The sequence below is a fragment of the Cydia pomonella genome, chromosome 2 (assembly GCF_033807575.1).
Source record: "Cydia pomonella isolate Wapato2018A chromosome 2, ilCydPomo1, whole genome shotgun sequence".
Taxonomy (NCBI): domain Eukaryota; kingdom Metazoa; phylum Arthropoda; class Insecta; order Lepidoptera; family Tortricidae; genus Cydia; species Cydia pomonella.
The window spans coordinates 27039647-27052938 of NC_084704.1; the positions used below are offsets into that span (position 1 = coordinate 27039647).

The 13292-nt window shown below is 37.2% G+C and overlaps 1 protein-coding gene across 1 annotated transcript in view; it reads right to left on the bottom strand.

Moving 5' to 3' along the window:
* Positions 1–293: 293 nt before the first annotated feature.
* LOC133534795 (1-phosphatidylinositol 4,5-bisphosphate phosphodiesterase classes I and II) overlaps positions 294–13292 on the bottom strand; it is a 97311-nt gene continuing 84312 nt past the window's right edge. Inside the window, exons 18-21 of the mRNA XM_061874071.1 lie at positions 12344–12518; positions 11208–11345; positions 7384–7503; positions 294–7190 (exon numbers count right to left, since the gene is read on the bottom strand). Of these exons, the coding sequence (XP_061730055.1) occupies positions 7146–7190; positions 7384–7503; positions 11208–11345; positions 12344–12518 (478 nt within the window). The 3' untranslated portion in view covers positions 294–7145. The remainder of the gene's footprint in view (positions 7191–7383; positions 7504–11207; positions 11346–12343; positions 12519–13292) is intronic.

The following is a 13292-nucleotide window of genomic DNA, read 5'->3' on the forward strand; positions in this document are numbered from 1 at the left end:
TCATTATCTCTAAAAGAAGACCGATTTCAGAAATCTTTGTATGACATTTTAGTCTCTAAATGCGGTCAAGAATACACCTTTAAAATTTGTCGGGTTTAACCAGCCCACGGTGTATACCTCAGGACTACCTATCGGAATATAATCTTGCTAAGCTTTACAGACCATGATATAATAGATTAGCAATTTGCTGCCTTATTCATTTAAACAATTTGAAAAATAGCTATCTACATATACAATTATAAATCTGGGAAAAACGGGAAGCCAAGAAGGCCGATGTAAGTAAAACCACGACATAGAACAGACATCAAATTTAATAGATATAAGTTTCACCTATATATATTTGTTTAACATTCATATTGATTAATATTATATTGTCTACCCATAAACAGGCATACTTGTTATGTATCGATTACAACACGGAGGAATTAAAAATGACTAGAACTATTTAGAGAGTGTAAGCCGCCCAGAACTACACATTTCAACAAGATAACCTCCATAAATAAGTACTCGTTTGAACATCGGTACAAAATACAAACACATCGTATTTGTATTTGAATGAATTTTTCAACATATTCGAAAGCATTTGAAATTGGACATTACATCGTCTTTCTTTTTTGTCACCAAAAATTTAAAAAAAAAATGCAATTATATTTCAGAGCACAGCAATTACTTTTTTCTGAAAAACAAAAGGAGCCCTAAACTTATTGACATACGCTTGCAATTCCAGGATCACGAAATATGGTGTTCGCTGGAAAATATATTTGCGCCTAGTTATAGAAATTACTCCGTTCTTTTTCACATGAAAAATATGAAATATATAAATGGATCCATCGAAAAGCAACTTCGGCTCGTCATATCTTGCTTTTATGATTTATTTTCTGATCATTCTGTATTTAAACCAGCAAATTTTATCCATTCATTAAATTCCCAACTTTGACAAAGGAAGTTTCTATACAAATGTAACAAACAAACATAACTCTTACTCTCTCGGTGATAATAACATAGGGTTTATAATGCATAATAAATTATTAACGAAGGCAAATAAAAAATTTCGGCTGGCACAATATCAATTATACGAATTCTAGATAACAGATCTTTTGCTTAGATTCAATGAGTGCGACTTAAAAGTAATAATCAACAAAATAGTAACAACATTGCATAAATATACACATTTCTCAACAAAAACCATGACATGATTTGATTTCTTCAATACAGGGAACGCAATTTAACGCAAACATATAATAACTTCGTCTAGCAAACATATTTCAGTCATCCCCTTTATATTACACTAAGATACATACACATTCGAATTGGCAAAATATCGAAATAGATAAAATATGATGATATGAAGAAAGTACAGGAATACAACATCAAATGTTTTTAAGAAACGTCTAATAATAAATGCGAAAAAAATCGAACATTTCAACGTCAAGTTGCAACGCCAAACGATATGATCTATTATTTTTGTAGAGCAAATAAATAGCTACCTACATCAATAGGTTGATAACGTTGATCTATCTAAATAACACTGAGGTATTTTGACATAGACAATCAATTTCTTGAATATGTTTGATAGGAATATAATCCTAATTCAACTAAATTTGTATAACACATGTCTTCTGTCCTAATCAGAAGTAACGCTGGCCTTTCCCCAATATCACCTAAAAGGAATGGCAGCGATGGAGACGCTCACACTGATTATGATGAGTAGGTATGTGGTTGCATGTCCCCAGACGGCTCGCACGGGATGGGAGTCGACTACGCCCTACGGCACCCCACTGCAGCTCCGAATTTATTCTACTCGTACTCGCACTATTCACAACCCGTCGCTCTCGACGCTTAATGTTATAGATCATAAGAAATGTGCCGATCACTTCATCACCCCGCTTAGTTATGTTATTTTAACAGACTTTCGATAAAACAAATGCACCTGGGATCAATTTATAATCTATAGCTGCGCATATTATATAGACATGCTATTTAAATAATACAACTAGCGGAGTAAGAGTTCTTAGTTCCTAGTGTATATTAATATTTTACTATTAAAAACAGCATAAATATTCTAGGGCGAGTAATAAAATTGCATTTAATTAATGGAACCTATACAAAAAATCTCTAAAGAATGATCCAAACACAATCAAATAGAACAAAATTGTAACCGTTTATAAAATATACATAGGTATATAAATAAACAGCAAAAAGGCCAAATATTAAAAATAGTTAATTGCCTTGGATTAGTATACTATATTTCGTAGTTGTAAAGTAATTATATTGGAGTAAAAAGCGTATAAAGCACAGGAAGACTCGAAAGAGTGAACAGTAACGGTAAACGGTATGTAAAGAACATTTTAAAAATATAACATCTCAACGTACCCAGTAATAGTATTATTAAGAGTATAAAAAATAACAAATACTTGTACATATAAGGTATACGTATACATTTACAATCAGTGTAAGTCAGTCAGACGATACCGTTCTAGAAGTTAGAATTCAGTAATAAAGGAGATGATGCTATACAAAAGACAGGTCACGAAACCATTGCTTTTTTACCGATCTGATTTATTAATGTGTTTTTATAGTCTGTAATATCGTCAGTGATTCGTACCTGACTTTTGTACACAAACATAACACAAGAAGAATGTAATATTACGATCGCTAAAACGCTAAATCACATACATATACGTTATAAATATAATGTAATATATCATTCCAGAAGTTCGAATCCTCCACGTCTCCTATCGTGTCTGATCGAAGCTGCAGTCGGATTATTTCAACAAGCTAACTCTTATAATCTAGTTGGCAAAATTACACCAGTTACATAAACTACATATCTTATGAACTCTACATAATGCAATCGTGGGACAGAGCGAGACCGCGGTGTCAAAAAAATATGGATTTGCTTAATGAACCCTGAGTACTACTGACTGATTGGTAGAGATTACCTTATAGCATTAAATCCGCCTTTTGTACGATTACGTTTTCTTTTTTCACTAAAGATTAAATAAATAATAAACCTCATCCATTAAAAAGCTATACTATGTGCAGTTTCAGCCAAGAAATAGACACACAGCTCAAATACTCGGCGAGGTTCGACGTTCTTGTGACCTAAAACTTATAGAAAACAAGACTATTGATACTCCTAAAACATATTCGTTACATGACGAGAAACATGTAAATCGATAAATTGAGATTTCGCTGTTAAAAAGTTGATGGTGTCTGAACTGGACTTCTCTCTTTCATTACTAAGAGGCACGACCATATCGCATTATTTAGTGCGACGATCAAACATAAAAATATGCCATAAAAAGTCACCACCAAATTCAATAAATATGTAGTTATAATCTGAAAACACGAAAGAGACTAATGGGCCTGCTCCTCTAGATGGGCATAACACGGTACTTTTGTAACTATCTACACTCTAAATATACATGATCAATAAAATACCTGAATTAAACGCGACAAGTAATTTTAAACTTCAAAGGCAAGTGTTTCATTTTCGATTTTTGTCAAGACATATGCTAATGCTACTGGCATCCTCCCGTGTATGAAACGCAGGGTTTCGACATAAACTGACCATACTTTGCATTTACCTAACAGTGATACAATTGCACACAAGTATATACACACTACCTAACATTATAACAATTTCAAATATAGCACACGAAGGCGATCAAGTAAAAGGTTCCCTGTTTCCTTTCTATTTCCGCTTACGTAAATTACTGTCCGATATTTGTGACCAATAAATATGTTACAAGATATACGTTTATGACTGGTTTCAAAAAGTATTTTTTTTAAACTAGTCCAACTTTTTCGTTATTCAACAACAACAAGAAAATAATAGCATTTAGAAATATAATTGCTATTCCCATTAAATTTCTATGGCTATTAGTGTTACAAGTGTAACAGTTTAATATGATCACCAAAACTGTAGCATGGAGTATCTGCTTCTCGTCTTCGTTATCGTGAAGTTATGATTGCATAGACAGGGTATTGGAAAAATGTTTGTTAGATTAAACACAGCAATCGGTTTGCAAGAAATGGCAGTTAGTGGTAGACACGACTAAAATGTGTACATATACTTATGATTTGTATTATATTCACTCGATTATATTTTACTAATTAAATAACTCGTTTCAATATTCTTCCACGCTCCTATCCTAACCAATCGAAACACCAAGGGCTTTAGTTACCAACACCCTATAAGCTGTGTATAGAAAGTGATTAATGAAATCTCATTATAGGATAAAACTACGAAACGGTGTAAATGTCATTGTATCTAAAAATATATTAAGTGTAAAGTAAAACAAGAATATGTATGTAGTATGAGCAGGTCTATTAACATCCGTACTTCTATAATATCCATGTATATTTATTTGGCAGCTATTACGATACTCTAGATGCACAGTACGGAGAACGCATAAGTCGGAAACGATTATCGAGTCTTAATTTTAATATTGCACTTGATTGTTAATTTGTTACTCGGTGAGTCCATATTGTGTGGAGTCGCTGTAAAAGCCAAAAATAATAAACGAATAGGCACTTCAAAAGGTACATAATATCAGCTATCAATTTCTCCAAATATTATAATAATGTAGAGTTGGACAATATGAACGCACCGCACCTTAACACCTATCAAACGTGAACATTATTGCGATTCGTTTAAGATAAGTAGAGACGGATACTTTTGTATTTTTTAATTATTATAAATATTTTATTGCTGAAACACGGGTAACGAAATGGTATTCGTTACGAGACTTCACCGCGAAAAGGCTTCTTCTACGTCTATCTAAATCCTAATCATTTCCCTGTGAGCTGTCAAAAGTGACTAAATTCCATGGCTCTAAATGGATATAATGTGACCTAATAACACGTTTTGTCGAACAAAACGCAAAATGACTAACATATAAAAATATACACCAAATGCAATAAATAACCGACGATGCGTTTGTAACAAAATTACGGCTGAAACTCGTCAAATATCGTTATTAACTATTGCGGCAATAACGCTTGAATGAAGTACTCAAATTAACTTCGGATTTAAAATATAATTTTGCTGCAAGGACATTAAAAGATTTGACAAGTCAGCGATTTCGTAATTTTGTATCCCATAATCGTCGTACCCTCCAAGAAATCTATATTTACTTTGTGACAAAGACTACTAAACTTCCGAACATTACAATAATATAAAGTGACTATGTAATAACATCATTTAAGTACATCGCGACTAAATTTAGTAAAAGCACCATAGAAGTTAAACATAACGAGTACGCGAAACTCACGTAAACACAATCTAGAGAAATCCGGGAAGACTGAAAAAGAAAAATAAGATTCTTATCATGGCAGTGATTTAAATAACACGGTTTCTAGCTTAGGCAATCCATGACATGTACAGTAAAGGGAAATTGAGCCAAATCTATAAGTTATCTTTTTCAAAGTCCTCAGTGTGTTCAGTAATTCTTGCCTTGAAAAATTAAATCGAGAATTTTTGAACTTCGAATCGAAACATTACATACCAATATTGAAGAGGAGCTAACTATATCTCTAAGCGATATAATTGTGCACCTCAAGAGATGCAGTAGGACCGAAAGGTACTGCGTATTCCAAACCTACTGCAGGATTTATGACAGACATTACTATGGCATTTTTATATTAACGAATACCTTTAGATCCGCCCAGGACAAGGCCACTACGATCTTAACAATTAATGACTGTTACTTAAAATAGTTAAAATTATTGCTAGCCGAACATTATATTTCGAGTTACGATGTTGGGAAGAGAACTCGGGGTCTTATTTTTTTTTTTAGTATATAAGATCACCTATTTGTACACGAAAAATATACCGTAAATAATTAGGTATATTGATTAAGAGAGATATATTAAAAATAGTTCCTTACGATGGGAAAAAATATTTTGTATAAGAATTTCAAATAATATCAGTGGTAGCAATACCATAGTTTTAAATTAAAGTCGAACGGTAGTCGTAAAATATACGTATCGGCTATCATATTAATTTCTAAGCAAAAATGGAATGTTAATCTACAACCTACATTACTGACTGAGCGGTTAGTACGACTACAGTTTCCAAGCCATTATATTATATCGAGCCGACCACTACAGCAGCTCGCACGCTCGGACGCTCACGCGTGCGCAACACTTCACGCCGATACTTCTCCACGCGGCATTACTTCACGTAAATCAATTACACAATAAATAATAATTATACTTAAGGTTATTACATTTTTAATACATGGATACGGAAGATAATCTTTCTGTTTTAATCTAATTAGTTAAAAAATGGCGTTCAATAAAGTGTATAACTGTTTCATGTATCTGCAATAAGAAATAATAATTTACTTACCGCATTAAACACATTCACTAACCAGAAATCATTGGAATAACCATCATAAGAATAATTTTCATAATTAACATTATTTTTGGAATAACTCTACAAATTACTAATCAAAGGAAGAACCATCGTAGAAACCTTATACCAAAAACGACAGTGAAAATATTTCAATGTATGTTGTGCTTCCGATATGTATAGATATTACATTTGAACGCATATTATCAAACATCTGGCACGGAATCGTGCGTCGGACCTGAACTGGTCAAACGGTGGCTCGCTCAGGGCGTCGCGGGGCCCGGGCCACTGGTTCGTGACCATCGCGGCACTCAGCCGAGCGTACCTCTACACTACGTTGTTATCATATAAATGCAATAACATAACAAACACCCCTCACTAAACACACTTCCGATACGAAGACACACCTCACTATCACGACATACTCGCATATTCTTAGCACGAAACGGAGCGAAATTAGATAAATGGTGACTCGATTAGCCGATCGAGCCAGTACGTATTCGGGGCCGACACCGGGGACGCCGCGGCCATGCGAGCGCCCGCGGCTGTGGCGAGCGAGCCGAAAGAGAACGGCACGCATTTAAAACTACGAGATTACGAAATCGAAACAATATTTCCGTCGCCGAGACTCGACCGGAGACGCGATCCACTCGTACGTTCCTCTCCTTAGGCGATAATATCACAGATTCCTAACAAAAGTAAAGAGCCTCGGGGCGGAGACGCCGGCGCCGGGCTCGGCGCGGCCGCGTGGGCGGAGGGAGGGGCCGGGCGCGCGCGGCCGGCTCTAGCCCTCCGGCGGCCCGCACAGCCGCTCCAGCTCCAGCAGCTCCTGCAACACGACAACGACGACCATGTTCAATATAAAACACTCGCCGGCCGGCATTAGCTAAATAAAACAAATGTATGGCGTTAGCGCCGAGATGGAATGACGGGGCACCGCGGTTGCAGCCAAATTGCGCACAAGGCGTAAGGTTTAGACTCGGTCAGTGAACCAGAGATGGAGATTAAGCCAATAGTAGTACCTGGTCGCGATGGCGCTGCAGCTCGTTGCGCAGGCGCTCGTGCGCGCGCGCCAGGGCTTCGCGGCGCGTGGCGTACGCCTGCTCCAGCTGCGAGCACTCCGCCACGCCGCGCTCTACCGACTGCAACAAACATTATAATAAGGCTGCGTGTACTGGAGAGTACAATACAAAAAGCCGTACAGGCAAAAGAGCGCATGTTCGTGGCACTTACGTCGTTTTTATAAGAAAATTAGTTTTTTTAAATAACTCTTAATGGCTTAACCGACCATATTCATAATTTCTGAAAAAGTATTTATCAAGGTTTATTATTTAAATATTTTTCAAATTTGTTGCTCTCCCGGTTCAAAAGTTAGGGGGCTTTCGGAGTGATTATTTCCAAAAGTATTTAAAAACGTTTTTAGCAACCTTCATCATGTTATTTTTAAACACCTATCTAATGATGTACCACATTTTAATTAAAAATAAATACTTTTAGTTACATGAATGGAGGAGGGGCCTTGAAAGTAATTTTTTTTTTAACTAAGTAGCGACTAACAAAAATTATATAATATAGTTTTCGAGTAAAATGGCTGTGACATACCGACAGACCGACAGATAGACGGATATGACGAAACTATAAGAGTTCCGTTTTTGCCATTTTGGCTACGGAACCCTAAATATAATATTTAATAGCGCTACGAATTGATTATGATAACTATTCTTTTCTGATAAATCGTTGAATTTCGATGATTGAATATTTTTAGTGCAAAATGCGTGTTATGTCGTATATTTTACAAATTCTCGGTCTCGGTCGCGGCCGAGAATCCTATTGAATCTCGGTCTCGTTCTCGGCCGAGACAAAAAAGCGTTCTCGGTCGGATCTTAATGCCAGTGTTCTTGGTTCCCCCCTCTGCGCCCTCGGGCAAGGTGGCAGAGAGTAAGCCGCCCTAGCGTGTATATAAGGACATCGGTGCCCTAGCCCACACCCGCACTAGCCACGTGGGAAATTCTGCCACGACTAAGACTTTGTTTTAGTATGGTATCAATCACAACAGAAGTTTTCCCTGGAACCAGCCTAAGTACGAACCAGAACACCAAAATATATAAACATATTTAATACAAGACCTAGCCTCAATTACTGCAGAGTTCAGTGAGTAGGGACTACTCCCAATGGCTCGCACGTAATGCCCTAACTTCCACCTTACAGCTGGACCTTGAGACCAGGGAGATCTGTTCGCCTCTTATGTTAGTATAAAAGAGACGCCAAGTCTTCTCAAACTTAGAGAAAATACCCCTAAACATCCGCTCCACTTGACACCGTTAGGCGGAGAGAATGCTTAGCAGGACTAACAGTCTGTCCAAAACTTGTACTTGACGTTAAATGTCGACTACGAAATAACTCGCGTTTTGTTAAGGAAACTGATATTTGGAGTTACCACTCTTTCTTTATTTATTTTTCTCTATGTTCTAAACAATGATCTGGCTTTGTAAAATAGCAAAATAACCTCATAGACTTACTTACCTACAGAAAGTATGTTCATTGCTGTCATGTAAGGCAATCCAACGTATTGTATTTACATATTTATATAGCCGCATCCTTATCGAATCGCACCAAAATCATGGTATGCTTCAAAGTTTGGCTTGGCACCGACTTCAAACATATCAGTTGGTAACGCATATACTTATAAAAAGGATAATATTTTATTTTATCCTTTTTGAAGTCGGTTTACTTTTTTTTTTGTAAAAAGTTTTTATATTTCCATTTTTAAGTTATAAGGTATTGTTAAGAGCTTACGAGTAACGCGTGAGGCATAAATGAAAAACACAATTATGTTCAACACTAATTTCGTTAACTTTAATAAATAATCAGGATTTTCCTCGTATACTCCGCCCCGCCACTGGCCCAATCCCTCAACCCTCCGATCACTCAACCTCACAGCACATCAACCCCTGATCACTGAATCCCTTGACCCTGAACCACCAATACCAAACCTTCAACCGCCATTCTTCGACTCCTCAACAGCAGATCCTTTAACTCTTAATACTAACCCCCAATTCCTCAACTTCCAACCCCCGACCACTCAACTCCTACCTCCCGATTGCTCAACTCCCAACCCCTTAGTCTCCGACCCATCAATTCACCACCCCCTCGACCCTTTAACATCTCAAAGCCTGACTCGTCAAGCCCAAACCCCTCAACCCCCAACCTCGGACCCCCGTCTACCTTCACCACTACCGTCTTCCTCACACACCTCTAACGCCTACCCCTCACCTACCATTTCCAACACTACCTACATCAAAAATCATAATACACCCATTACATTTATTTATAATATCCTATACAACTTAAATAATAACAAAAGTCATTAAAAAAGAGTAATCAGTGAACGTACATAAAAAAAATAGCTACAACCGAATACAGAACCTCCTCCTTCTATGAAATTGAAATCGGTAAAAAAAATCACAATAAAAGAAACACCTACGGAAAAGTAAAGAATCTCCACCATAGTCCAAGTTTAACGTCACGACGATATTGCCTCCTTACAACCAAACATAGACACAATTTACAAGTTTAAATGTACCAGGAGAATTCCCAGCAAAAGCAAAATATATTTAATATGTCTGTGTCTCACGAAAGTTTAGTTATTAAAATTATTTTACTTTAAGATTGAGATTTCTAGTATGTTCTCTGAAAACCACGTCCGTATCGAAGTGACTTTAATATAACAAGGTATTTCGTCCTATGCATCCAGCGATCGAGCGAACCAGCACAACATGATACTAAACGCGTCGTCCAAGCCTGTTAGCTTAATTACTCGCTGAGCGATATGATTATTATGATTACGATGGAGCGCACGTACGTAATACTTTGCTTAGCCACTGTAACTTAAACCTTGAAGCACTACTCATTGCATAATTAAGGAGTGCGCTCGTACTGGATTTCCTTAGCGTTGTTCACTGATTGGCTTGTTGAGCAAGTGGACTTACATTAAAGTACTTACGTTGCAGTCATGTTAATTATCAAAAAAGTTAATTATCCCTTGTGGCGAACAATCACCCGGCAGGCGTTTGCGATGCCCTGATTGGTTATAAGATTTTACCATCCCATCATCCTAGTGCATTGTGCTGGCCATAGTGATGCACTAATCGAAACAAACGAATACAGTAACCATTTTTTTTTGTTGTTTTTGATAGATATAAGTAAATGTGAAAAAAAGCTTCTTTTAATATGTTGTACTGCTGATTTATAATGACATATTCAAATATTGGTAACTGGCCAAAATAGACCCTGTATGTCGTTTTAGAATTCTCATCATTATTGTCATTCTCATTCTCATTTAGATACTTTTTAGGGTTCCGTACCCAAAGGGACAAACAGGACCTTATTACGGAGACTCCGCTGTCCGTCCGTCCGTCCGTCTGTTACTAGACTGTATCTCATGAACTGTGACAGTTAGCCAGTTGAAAATTTTACAGATTATGTATTTCTGTTGCCGCTATAACAACAAATACTAAAAAACTATTTCTTTCTAATCTCGAGATTCTCATCCAATCACCGAAGTTAAGCAGCGTCGGGCGGGGTCAGTACTTGAATGGGTGACCGTTTTTGTAGATAATGGTACGGAACCCTGCCTGTGCGAGTCCGACTCGCACTTGGCCGATTTTTATCTGTGTAATTCTGCTGATGCTCTGCAAGTGACGATACCTATACTAACCCGTCGAATCAACAGCTTTTTGTTAAAAATCAATGCGGGCATTAAGCTAGGAGTACAGTATATTTAGTAGTTTAAATAGGATTCCAAGCTTATGAGTAATAATAAGAATAATTATGATTAATAACGTACCTGCGAGTGAATCTCCCGCTTTATCCGAAGGATCTCGTCCTTGTCCCGGTTCGTTTTCTTGGCGAGCGCCTTGACTTCTTTGTTGCGGTCGTTAGCGAGCCGGCTGAGGACTTCCTTCTTCTCGGCGTCCAGCAAATCCTATCAAAATGTTATTAAACCATATCTAATTCTGTATTTTTTACAAATATAAGATCAGCACAGTGGATGTTATTCCAGATCTAGAGCAGAGCTCAACTGGGGAAGTACCTCCACCTTACAGAACCCCGCAGACAAATAACATTAGACCCTACTCATAGTGTTGTGTTCCTGCCGGTGAGAAAGGTTGCCAGAGCTCAACGAGGGTGCGGAGTGTTAGGTTCGGCAACGCGCATGTTACTCCCCTGGAGTTGCAGGCGTACATAGGCTACGAAGACTGCTTACCATCAGGCAGGCCGTATGCTTGACGGCCCCCGAAGTAGTATTTAAAAAAATTAGTATGTAAACTCTTTGATACGCGTAACAAATTGTGTCATAATGTGTCATACATTTTTAGCCATAATACTTGATGAGATGACATACATAGCAGTTGTCATATATTTTTTGTGCATACCTAACGAACATAACCTTAATTTTTTGCAAATTAAATTTATGACTACAAAAATTATGACATAACTCATATATGACTAAAACCCAGTTATGCTCAGGAAAAATTCTGACTAAAGGTTTTTATGACTTACAATATTATGCATAAAGTATTATAACCATTAAAAAAATATGACAAAATTTGTTATGCGACCAGAGGGAGTCCCATTCCTTTGTTAATCATGAATATTTGTTCCTGAATTATGGATATAATCTATTATGTATGTATATAAGTACGTATTTATCTATAATAGTACATTACGATACAAGTGCGAAAAATAGGAAATTCGAAACGAGTGGCGATAAATTAAAACACGACCGAAGGGAGTGTTTTAAATCGACACGAGTTGCGAATTACCTATTCGCACATGTATCGTACAACGTTTTACAGTACATATGGCCCTTTAAATGTTCGACACAGTAACGTAATATGCTAATTTTCGCACTAGTGCCGTAAAGTAGCAACATATGTACTTTAAAGACTTAAATGCTTCATATGTGACATGTGTACTCACAGTGAGCGCCCGCATCTGGCGCTGCTGGTCCAGCATGACGTGCTTGTCGAGCGCCGCGTAGATGGCGTGGTGGTAGCGCAGCCGCAGCTCCCGCTCGGCGGCCGCGGCCTCGGCGCTGCCCGGCGCGCCCGCGCCCGCGCCCGCGCCTTCGTCGCTCGAGCTCGCCTCGCCGATGCTGCCGACAAATGCGACACATTAACACTACTTCGAGCTTAGGGCTAGTTGCACCAACCATAGTTAACCGACTGATCAACGTCACGCAGCAAAGATCTATGAAACTTCCCATACGATAAAATTTAGCGAACGCTTTAACGACCCTTAGACGGTCCATAAGTTCTGTCACAAAGATGTTTACTGATAAAAAGTACGTAATACAAAATGTAGCCATGATTTGATAGCTCGTTTTATTCTTATCAATGCGTAATATTATTGGTTAAAAAAGAGATCGCGTTTTTATTTACTACTTCTTTACTTTGCGATTGTCGTTAGACACGAGCATGCGGCTGGATTCTCAAAAATTATACTTCACAAAAGGGAGTAAAAATCAGTGTCACATTAATAAAATAGTTACGATTGTATTTATTTTAATCTACTTTATTACAGCATATTTCATAATTTAGCTCTCCCACAAGTCTGTACTTCAGTTTATACCCTTCAAACTTAGGGTATTTTTCAATAACACGCTTAGATTTGACTGCAATACAACAAGTAGATTTGGTAAAACTCGTACAGTAGCAATCTTGTCAGTTCAATTAACATAAACTATATATTGAAATAAAGATAAAAGACCCAGCTTTTAAAGAAAAATAAATGAATAGGGATCCAAATAACCTAAAAGGTAACTATTAGATTTGGTATTATTTCATTTATGTATTATTTTATTATGATTAACTGTAAATGCATTTTTTTTTGTTGAAATAATTAAGTGTTTGCATGTTGCCAGGTTTCA